The sequence below is a fragment of the Oncorhynchus mykiss genome, chromosome 17, assembly GCF_013265735.2.
Source record: "Oncorhynchus mykiss isolate Arlee chromosome 17, USDA_OmykA_1.1, whole genome shotgun sequence".
Lineage (NCBI taxonomy): Eukaryota > Metazoa > Chordata > Actinopteri > Salmoniformes > Salmonidae > Oncorhynchus > Oncorhynchus mykiss.
In genome coordinates, this window is record NC_048581.1 from 58,778,447 (window position 1) to 58,790,498 (window position 12,052).

Below are 12,052 nucleotides of genomic sequence, written 5' to 3' on the forward strand. Positions count from 1 at the left end.
GGATTATGACCACAGCAAGTATGTGTGATGTTGAGTAGACTGGAGCTGCTTCCGTCACACCAAACCTAGTGGCTACAGAGCCTGTAATTCCATCATACCAAACTTAGTGGCTACAGAGCCTGTAATTCCATCATACCAAACCTAGTGGCTAAATAGCCTGTAGCTTTCTGCTTGTAATGAACTCATTCACAAAGGTACTTGTTACATTCACACAGTCTAGCTTGGCTATCTTTGTCTGTAGGGAAGTGGGTCTGGGTTTCCAACCTGTCTCTCTGACCATGCAGCCACCTCAGACTAACACATAATAGTTACCTTATCCTGTGACCACTCTCGTTTCCAGGGCACACGCACACACGCACGCACGTACGCACACACACACACACACACACACACACACACACACACACACACACACACACACACACACACCGGATAACACTAAAACCTCAACTCGTTTTCCTTCAGCAGTCCCTCTCTGCTACCAACCTGACAATTTCCACTCAGACTAGGCTACCCAATCTGCATTACACTGAAATGCTTCCAGTTTCCCTGTCCATATATCAGACAAACTTTAATATATTCCCCACTTCCTCCATGATGGGCAGAAGAATGGCCTGGGATAGAAGACACTGCTGTTCACTGACCATTTTATAGGCCACACTGTTGTTTAATAGTTTCAGGAAATCTGAGCGCACAAACCCATTCTCCCTTAGATATAACTCTGTCGGTTTTGCTCTCTGTTTCTATCTTTTTCTTCCTGTTGGGCTTGTCTGTTTATAGCTGGTTTCCTGTATCCTATAGCTGGAACATTTGTTCCCACCACCAAAAGGAGAGGACGGTGACATACAAATTTGTGAACTGTCTGAGAAGCAGCCTCCAGTTGGTCCAAATTACATCATCTTTATGATACGTAATTCGGGTAGTTGAGAAAATATTTGATAAACTAGAAATACTCTTTTAGAGCTAAAAAAATAGCCCACATTTGAGTACATTTAGACTAAAGACTTGTCGTAAAATGCTTAACGTTTTTGCAACATTAAACCCAATGAGTCAATTTGATATTAAAACTACAGTAGATCATTCAACATTTGAATCTATGTATAACGTATCTGATAACGAAATCCATCTATTCCACAACTGTGCTCTCAGATCCACCAAATAGTTACTTTTCCTTATCCTGTTCTCCAGCCAACACAGTACAACCACAAAGCAATGGGCTTGGTTGCTTACAGTAAAAGAAAGTCATTATTCTCGGCCTTGGCCTCAGGTGACTGGCAAACGTTACTCTGAACATAGGCTGAACGTTCCGGTGCTGTGGGTTATAGTTGGCAGGCTGATAGAGCACACAGAGGCAGACAGGACATCCCTTTATTTTTGCTCCTGATCAGTCATTTTCATCAGCCAGCCAGACAGCCACTCTGCATTCCTACCAGGTGACAAAGGACAACAGGCTCCAGTCGTTCTCTCTTCTGCCCCCCCCCTGCTTCTCCCCCTAGTACCCTCTCTTGCTCTCTCACTCTCTCCTACTGTTCTTGCCTTCCTCTTTCTCCCTCTTTTGCATCCCTCTTCCATGCCCTTTTCTCTCTCTAACTCTTTCATCCTTTTCTTTGTCTTTCTTGCTCACATTCAGGCGTAATGTTCGTGTCAGTACCTGGCATCACTGCAGTGCTTGGCATCATATTTCAGACAGCTGTGCTTTCTCCAAGGACTCTCCCTCCCTCTGTTTCTCTCTCTCTCTCCCCCTGTTTCTCGCTCTCTATACCTGCTCACCTTGTACTACTCATGTGGTTGGCAATGGAGGGAGAGACCACTTTCAAACGTCTGATGCATTAAACAATGACAGAGACTTAGATAAACATACAGCTGGAGCGGGGCCAGCGGGACAAAGGCGACTTCCCCCGGCCAAGTTGATCCAGTGTCATACATCAGTAAACCTTACTCACGGACTGCACCAATCCCAACCCTCCACTACACCAGTATAACATACTGAACCTACCCCACCCATCCACTACACCAGTGGTCGCATTCCAGGCCAACTACATTGCAGTTGTTGCTTTGCATCAACTAACACATGTACCTTCCCATCGACTGCAAGGTTGGGCATCAGATTGGTATGTCATATGATATGCTTAGCTGATATGGTAAACACCTATCCAGGCGTTGTCAGATCTGGCAGGCGTCTGCAATGCAGTCAGCCTGGAATGAAGCCACCGACTGCAACTATTCCACCTATCCACTACACCAGCCCAGCTTAAAATGCATAAATGTGTAGTGTCTGATAATACATCCCCCTGGTAGTTGATGTTGCTGAAAAGAACAATGTGTTCATGTTTGAGAAGGCCTCTTTGATATTCCCCCGGGGGACAAAAGGTTTGTGCATGTTTCTATTCGGGACTTAAAAGCCCAGACTTATTTTAACTGGCTCTTACACAGAGTATTATCCATGACATAGTCTACAAAGGAGACAATACAAAGGAGACAATATAACAACGGCCAGATATACCAAGTCTGTAACAAAGCACAGACACCCAACAGAAGACTTACTGGTAGAGATACTAAATATACAGTTGAAGTCGGAAGTTTACATACACTTAGGTTGGAGTCATTGAAACTCGTTTTTCAACCACTCCACAAGTTTCTTGTTAACAAACTATAGTTTTGGCAAGTCGGTTAGGACATCTATTTTGTGCATGACACAAGTCATTTTTCCAACAATTGTTTACAGACAGATTATTTCACTTATAATTCACTGTATCACAATTCCAGTTAGTCAGATGTTTACATACACTAAGTTGGCTGTGCCTTTAAAATGATTGGAAAACTCCAGAAAATTATTTCATGGCTTTAGCAGCTTCTGATAGGCTAACTGATTTCATTTGAGTCAATTGGAGGTGTACCTGTGGATGTATTTCAAGGCCTGCCAACAAACTCAGTGCCTCATTGCTTGACATCATGGGAAAATCAAAATAAATTAACCAAGATCTCAGAAAAAAATTAAAAACATATACCGCTCTAGTCTCTGTCACCGCAGATGCGGAAATGCGACAATAGGCAGATATGGTGGATTGAGATGCATCCAAAGCATAAACACAGGTATCTCTAGTTTAGTCTGACGGATTTTGATGTAGATTATGTTATTTTGTTACTTAGATAGACGTACCGGCGCGTCAATCGACTCTAGATGGGGTGTTCACTAGATAACACAGCCACAAAGTCAAAATGGACAAAAATACATTTCTTTTTGGCATTCATTTAAGGTTAGAATTAGGCATTAGGTTAGATTTGTGGTTAAGGTTAGGGTAAATGTTAGGGTTGAGTTTAAAATCTGATTTTAAGATACATTTTAGAAATGGCGATGTTGAACCATAATTATGACTTTGTGGCTGTGTTAACTAGTGACGACCGATTTCATGGAGAAGACATGTTATTTCTCGATTTGAATTTCATACCTTTTCTAAAAAAGGACATACTGAAATGGTCTATTCATGAGAAGATTGAATTTACTAAGCTTAAATATATTTTCTTAAGTTGGTTAGGCGGCTACATTCGATAAAATTCTATGTGCATGCAGTAAAATAAAATTCATTTATGGATGAAGGCAAGCCTGGTCATGACAAGATACACAACTTGGTGAGCATGTCAGACATCTTCTGAGCATTTCAGACATACAAACAAACACCCATTGTTGTGTGGCGCATATTTTTTTAGATTCAAAAAATTCCAGAGCTGTCATCTACCCTACTCAGATCTCTCAGCACCAAAGAAAGGAACATGAAAGCCAAAAGAGGACTGAAAGTAAGCTCCCTGGTTTACATTAGGGCTAGCATCCTACAATGTTGGTGATATTTCAAAGGTTTTTGGGGGTTGAAAGTGAAAGTATGAAATGATTTAACTCAAAGGAAAGGCATGTAGGGCCTCACTTCCACCAGGCCTCCTCAGGGGATCTTACAGTGAATAGCCTTTTTGTGGAGCACTCACAGATCTTTCCCTCATAAACAGGTACTTGTTGTGGTCGCTTAAGTTGTTTTTCATGTTGCATTTTAATACTTAGTCATAAGTATTAAAGAGAGAGACCGCTGTATGTTATTGCCATTCAATAACATTTTTCCATCTTTATAAATTGAAGGGTATCCTCTTACAAAGACAAGGCACCATGCCTTTTGTATAATTTATTTTATCATGGGTTTTAGCACTAAACATCAGCATATATTAACACTCAATAAAACAATGATAAACCTCGCAAATGACATCTGCCATTCAATCATCATTCATTCACATTAATTGAGTACTAAATTTGATTGCAAAAAAATCCAAATGTGCACATACAAAAGAGCACAATACTGTATAGAAACATTCAGTCTTTGGTTTGGATTAACCTGCCTCCTCGTTTTATATTTTCTACCAGGAAAATCAGGAAAGGAGAGAAACTGAGATAGTGGGGCAGGCAGAGGAGGATGAGCAGGTGACTCTGGAGGCACCACAGTAACCAAACCCCTGGTGCCATCTGGTTGCTAATCACCTCCCACACACAAAGGGCTCTTTTTTCAGCCCTCAGCTCAGCACGCTGTATATTTTGTGTTCTGTCTCTTATTTACTCCTGCCAGCCGCTCAGGTATACGGGAACGCTTGACAGAAGGAGACGGAGAGAGAGAGAGGGAGAGGGAGGGAGGGAGAGAGAGAGGGAGGGAGAGAGAAAGACAGAGGGAGAGAGAAAGAGAGAGGGAGAGAGAAAGAGAGAGCGAGAGTGAGGGAGTGCGAGAGAGACAGAGAGGGTGGGAGAGGGAGTTTGGGAGAGAGACAAGTTGATGGGGAAAGACAGAGAAACAGAGAGGGGGAGAGAGATATTCGAGGAATCTCTCCACACATCTTAGTGCACATGACATCTTAGTGGACTCCACCACACAGACCAATTTCTAAACATAAACAAAAAAAGGATTAGCATAGATATTTGACCATTGCCTGCAATGCACCAACATGCTGGCTATCTCCTTCCCTTTAATGTAGAGATATTTGTATTACTGAAATACAGAGGGAACAGCAACTTGTTTTAATCTGTCTGTGCTTGAGAATATGTGTGTGTGTAAAATTATAACTCAAAAAGTCTATCCTTAGGAAAGAAACCTTTTCATTCTTTCTCTCTCTCTCGATATCAATAAACATTAGTTCACAGCGGTAGCTTAAGCTACTCAATCATCAAACCTTAACCTTATGAACCAGAACTCAAACTGTCACTGAAGAAATATTATGCTTGTTGTCGTCATTACATTTCAGCTCTCAATAAATGAATCATAATATATTTGATATATACTGGTTCATATGGACTGTGACTGTTATGTCCTTACTCCTAAGCCCTACAGTGTAACACAGGCTACTTAGAATACTATAGTATATACACTGAGTGTACAAAACATTAAGAACACCTGGTCTTTCCATGACATAGACTGATCAGGTGGATAAAGGTGAAAGCTATGATCCCTTATTGATGTCACTTGTTAAATCCACTTCAAATCAGTGCAGATGAAGGGGAGGAGACCGTTTAAAGAATGAATTTCAAGCATTGACACAATTGAGACATGGAATGCGTGTGCCATTCAGAGGGTGAATGGGCAAGACAAAATATTGACATGCCTTTGAACAGGGTATGATAGTATTAGGAAGGTGTACATTATGAAGGTGTTCTTAATTTTTTGTACACTCGGTGTAGGTTGAACGTCTTCTTAGGAGTGCACATTTCTATGGAGCATTCTTAATGTTTATCCCTAAGGAGTCAGTTGAGTTTCATGGAGTGACATCATGCCAGAATGATGGCAGTAAAGTCAAGAATACAGGGGAAATCAGGCCTCATCCTCTTCCTTTGATTCAACCAGTCACATTATACATTTTGTAACATATCTCATCAAGGAAAACAGAGGAAATAGAGTACACTGAGATCACCCATTGGAAGAAGTGGCATTTGAGAAAGAAAAATCACTTTGGGAAATCACCTATAGAAACAAAATCCTAGAACTCTAACCGGCTAATGATTTTACTCCTGGAACCTGATTCCCCTAGTTTCCCCCAATCCCTAAATCACAATAATCTTACCCCAGTAATACAGTAATAAAATTAGGCCAAATGTATGATAACTAAAGATGTCTGTTGTTTCAGTTTCAATTCAGTGATGTAGCAGACATGATTGTCTAGACATGATAGTAATATGTCACAACAAGACAATGTACTTCTAAAATTAGCATCGTCACAGATTGGTGTAGGTCTGTGGTATTAATTTTGTCCTGTATCTCTCGCTCTCTGTCTCGCTCTCTCTTTCTCACTCTCTGTCTATCTCTCCCTCTCTGATGCAACAGAGAAAAGGACCACACCCTCCTCCTCCTTCAGGCAATACAAATGACATCAGGCTCTTGTAGAGGAAAGGTAAACACAAGCAGCCACAGGCAGGCCTGCACAACAGGACCGAGGCTTTGAAGGGATACCAAACACTATTCAAAGGCCTCTTTGGCAGGCAAGCAACATAATAAAAGACAGGCCACATTTTACATGCAAATATATTCATATAAAAGCATTGTTTCAACAATGTGAGTTTTTCCTGTTGTGTAAATGCATCCAAGAGCCACCTAACCAACCCTGAAATGTGCCGAATTTGAAAGGCTGATGAGACATATCTTCATTTGGTATATAGTCATTTAGTTGATGACAGTTAAGTAAAACACCTTAATTAAAATGTAAAGTTCTAGCCTATGTTCATATTCCAGAGAGAGACTGAAATGCTGTTAATTATGGCAACCTCACTTCATCAGAACAACTATGAAAACACAATTGCATTTCTCTTTGTGGCAAAACTATTATGGTTACAGCATAACTGATCAAATATGTCAGGTGTTGCATTAATAGATACCAATAGCTTTGGCTTTGATCTTGTATTGTGTTTATTTTGAACTCAACATTAATGCAACAGAAAATCGAATAATCTTAATCAATATAATAACAAAATATATGTTGTAATAACATTGTAAAATCTCGTTAATAGTAAGGCCATAAAAACAATTTAAACCCCCAAAAAATATTATTACTGTTACATAAGCGGTAGGCTACATTGTAGATGTGTTATATTACAATGTTTAATAATGTCCAATCCCCGACGTCAATTGTAACGTTTCAGTTGCAGATTGATTGTTGCTGGCTACAACATTACAGTATTTTGAATGTAACTGTTATTTTGTTATTCATAATTTGGGGAAAGTAGGTATCGTCACAATGGTGGGTTCTTTCAAGGGGTGGGGCATCTTTGCCTTAAAAAAAAAAAAAACTTTGCCAAACTTACGCGGCTGCGTAGACAATGGATACTTGATTTGACACTTGATATCACTGTTCATTGTTCACCATCTCGAAAAGGAGACTGAAATCAATTAAGGCTACATTGAATAACACATTCCCTGTCTCCCTCATCTGCACCCCACCCCCACCTTTTCGGATTCACATTTACGCACAGACGTACACTGACCCAATACTGTACAGTTGCCCATAAAAGTTTGTAACCATTACTGACTTTTTCTAATGACTGAACAGAAGTATATGGTTCGTGTATTGCTCTCTACGGTTGAATTCCCAAATCGTGAATAAAAACTAAATATATAGGCTGCATCGATGCCCGGACCACCGAATAGCAGTTTTTACACATACCACAGTGGGGGTGCAGAATAGTGAGCAGCAATTTTCTACACGGAGAACGAAGTTGCGTTTGGTACGATTCGCTTTCAAGGACACTGCAGATTGCTGTCGCGCACTACACAGATTTCTGTCGCCACTGACACGGGCGTGTTGTCCCACTGGTCGACCGGGAGCGCACAAAAAACAGAAAAGGGTTTACCTTTTTGCCGTTTCTGCTGTTATAGCCGTTGTATGGATTGATTCCTGTCCTTGGCGGTACGGAGAGCAGCATTTTTCTCGGCGCTATGTATGGAGCGGCGAGTACAGCCCAGGCTGCCAAGTGACGTCAGCAGCTCGGGAAGTTAAGCTTGGAATCAGGGGAAGCGATCCGAGCCCCGCTGCCGCCAGTGCTGCTGCTCGCGGCCAAGCGCCGCGCTTTCACGCGTCTGGGTCCTAGCGCGCCAAAAACCAACCGTGCCGATGGAACGGTTTCTAATAGCCAAACATAAAGACTGTATTGGCAATAGGTTGTCAAAGTTCTGCTATGTAAAATCTTATCTAAACCGAATCAACAATGTCCCAGAGCGCAAAGTATTTGATCCTTCACTGAAATTGTTCACCACAGAAATATGGATACTCGTGAGCTTTGATCCATTTTATGTCCTTGTTTTTAAGGTCTAAAACTGGCAGAAATCCACTTAAAATATCATTGTGTTGCAATTAGAATAATTAGTTTTAATTCGTTTTTAATTAGTTTTTTATTAGTTTCTCACTAAATCTCTCTTTGATATGTCACCTATTATGAAATTGATATTCAAAGAAGCTACCATTAGAAAACAAAATAGACATTGCACCTTGTTTTTCATTCATCTGAAAAGCAATTATTCCTTCAAGAGTTTTCATAATCCTCCAGCATCCCTACCCCCTTCCCCTGGAGAATTCATCCTGCTCCTATGGAGTAGCACAGCACTTTGTGGACATGACCCTATTCCTAATTTTCCTTAATGGAAATGTTTTTTCTCTTCATGACGTTTTGCACAAATGTGTTAGGTGAGAGACAGTTATGAGAGATCATCCTCAAACTTTTCCAGAATTAATTGGTGTGTGTGTGGTGGGTGTCTGTCTGTCTCTGTGTGTGTACAACATTGTATACTAGTTGAATACTTTACAATCATCTGTGAGATTGCTTGTGTACTGCAACTGGATGTGCATGAGTTTGCATGTGTTTGTTTGAGTGCATACCTAGCCTATAGTGTGTGTTTTAGAGAGAGTGTGTCACTGTTAATGTGTCTCAGAGATGTAGGCTAAGTCATGTCTGTCTGCCCGACAGCTGTTGGGTTGGAGCATTCCACTGACTAGCTGCAGACGGGGGACAGATAACACAAGTGACATTGTTGCACTCAGCAGAACCCCGCTCTGATGACGCTAACATTGTTTGGACATCAACAGGCCCGTCGCTAAGCAACCCAAGCCCCTTCCACCCTGAGTGTTCTGACTTTTAAATCCCCACTGATTACCTCTGTGGTGCCCAAGTATTGCATGTGTGTGTTTGTATAGTATATGCGTGTATGTGCGTACGAAAGTGTGTGCACACATGAAAGAGAAACGTGTGTCATTTGTGTGTGTGTGTATGTGGCAGTAATCCCTTCTGTTTTGTGACTCCCCTTAAACCGAAACACTGTTTAGTCTCAGCACTTTTCTGGGTCTCACCAGTCAGGAGGACAGGGACATTGAAGTAGTTTCTAAGTCTTGATCAGGGTCAAACCAGTAACATATATATAATCAATACCATATCTGATGCTCCAACAACAGCCTACTTAGTTAGTAGTTATTTATAATTTTTTTAACATACTCCTTTACACACGTAGAAAGGGATTATTTTTTAATCATTTTTCACTTGATCAATTCTGAAGACACTTGATCAATTCTCCACCTCCTTGCATGGGGAGAACCCACTGTCCCCCATACATCTACACACCCAGCTCAAAACAGCACTTTTGTGGGAATAAACAGTGCACCAACATCAAAGTGGGGTGGAAGTGGGAGGAAGGGGAGGGATGGTGTGTGTCCCATTGATGTGAATGGCAGTAGTAAATAGTTCCGGGGGTTCATGCGTGTCTGTGTGAGGAAATTAGTTAGGGGGTTGAGTCATTGAGACTGTCAGCGTCGGGTTCAAGGTCAGAATGTACACAGAGCAGGAGGAGAAAGAGCAGAGAAGCAGTCAGAACACAGGTGCCTTGGAGAGGGAGAGAGAGAGAGAGAGCACATTTTAATTAAGCAACAATGGAATCTATTTAAAACAGACATACACACATTCGTTGGTTTTACTGTGCAAGTGATGACCCAAAAATGTATTCTCATTTAAAATTAGGATACTCTAACCTTAAACCTAACCCCAAGTCCTAACCTTAATTCTAAACCTAAAAATGTAAACCCTAAGCCAAAATAGCATTTTTCCTTTTGGGTCCTGGCAAAGTGTCTCCACTTGTCAAATGTTCCTTGTTTTACTATCCTTGGGAGGACTTTTAGAACCCAAAAGCATAGTAAAGTTAGACCACACACATACTGTACACAGACGACCAGATGCACAGAAAGAATTCCATAGACTGAGACAACATGTGTATTGGTGACTCCATCCTCCAGATCAAAGTGATCGTCTCCAGAAGAGACCACACACAGACAGCATCAGTGAGTCAGTGCTGTTCCTGAGAGCTGGAATGTGTTTCATAGTGTGTGAAAGGGGAGGTCTGGGGCTTTGCAGAGGTTTAAAGGGGAGGTGTGTAGTTGGTGCACAAGCCCCCATCTGTCGTCAACAGAAGAAAAACAACATGTCCGTTGTGTTTGTGCGTGCATATGGGCCTTGTTCATTATATGCATGTTTGCATGTGTTTGTGTGTGTATATGTGTGGGCCTTGAGTTTGTGTGTAGTGTCTGAATAACAGAACAGTATTTTGTTGCTCGTTTAGGCTAATGCACCAATTATATATTTTAGAGCAACATAAAGGACTGGTTGTTCTCAGAATACATGATAGTGGTTTATATGACGAATGAAAACAGAGATGACATATCTACACCACAGTCTTCTTCCACAAGTCGTAATGAACACAATGGGAGACAGAGAGCTGGTTTCAAGCGCAGGGTGCAGCAGGTGTTTATTGGTAAAGGACCACAGGAGGAGGCAGGTAGCTGGGTCCAGGGGCAAGCAGAAGGTCATACACAGGGGGTCCAAAAAGGCAATAGAACAGGCAGGGAAAAGGCTAGTAATGTTGTATGGGAGATCAGGCAATAGGTTGATAACAGGAAATCCGAACAGGCAGGGAATAGGCAAAAGGCGTCGTTAAGTGAGGCAGGCCAAAACTATCATACACATGGGATGATTAGTTTACGGGAAAAACAGCACTCCGAATAGAAGTGTGTCACAAAACAAAACCTCACAAAGATGGGGTGCAAAGAACTGAACTAAATAGTGTGTGATAATGACATACAGGTGTGTGAACAGGTGATCAGAATTCAGGGAGCTGCGTTCAGGGGATCTATGTGTTTGAGAGTGTGAGCTGGAAAGTGGGCTGGAAAGTGAGCTGCGTTCAGGGGATCAATGTGTTTGAGAGGGTGAGTTGGAAGCGGATGTTACACTAGTGTTTTACAGCTTTTAAAATGCTTTGTGCACATTAACTGTTCCCGTAGCTGTTCAGTTATATATGGTTAATCTTCATGGATTAATAATGTACTATTCATGTGTTCTAAATGCACTCTCATGTCTGGCAAATGCTAATACAAATGAAAGAAAGGAACGTGTAAGCAAAGAGTGAGGGTGTGATAGCAAAAAGTCGCAGTCTGCACCATGGTAAACTTCTCTTCTCTGGATTCCCCCTAGCAGCCTTCTCTGGATTCCCCCTAGTAGCCTGTTCTAACATTTTGTGAATACAGCTAACCACCCCTCCTCTTTTGTGCTCAGTGGGAATGTTGTTGTTTTCATCTGAGCAGGTGTATTTGTTTTTGAAACGGCCAGACACAATAACATTCAGATAATATATTTCAGTAGCACTTTACATTAACATATAATTTATAAAGGGTTCATAGTCAACAACGCCTCTTCAACCTCAGGAGGCTGAAGAAATTTGGCTTGGCACATAAAACCCTCACAAGTCTTTACATATGCACAATTGAAAGCATCCTATCGGGCTGTATCACCACTTAGTACTGCAACTGCACTGACCGCAACCGCCGGGCTCTCCAGAGGGTGGTGCGGTCTGCCCAATGTATCACCGGGGGCAAACTACCTGCCCTTCAGGACACCTACAGTACCCGATGTCACAGGAAGGCCAAAAAGATAATCAAGGACAACAACCAACCGAGCCACTGCCTGTTTACCCCGCTATCATCCAGAAGGTGAGGTCTGTACAGGTGC

At 41.6% G+C, this 12,052-nt stretch overlaps 1 protein-coding gene across 2 annotated transcripts in view; it reads right to left on the reverse strand.

Moving 5' to 3' along the window:
* LOC110494237 (RNA-binding motif, single-stranded-interacting protein 2) overlaps window positions 1-8,030 on the reverse strand; it is a 58,173-nt gene extending 50,143 nt beyond the window's left edge. The window contains exon 1 of one of the 2 annotated variants that reach the window (XM_036950320.1): window positions 7,865-8,030. In XM_036950320.1, the coding sequence (XP_036806215.1) occupies window positions 7,865-7,936 (72 nt within the window). In that variant the 5' untranslated portion in view covers window positions 7,937-8,030. The remainder of the gene's footprint in view (window positions 1-7,864) is intronic. The other variant, XM_021569145.2, reaches the window with a different exon arrangement.
* Between the last annotated feature and the right edge of the window lie 4,022 nt (window positions 8,031-12,052).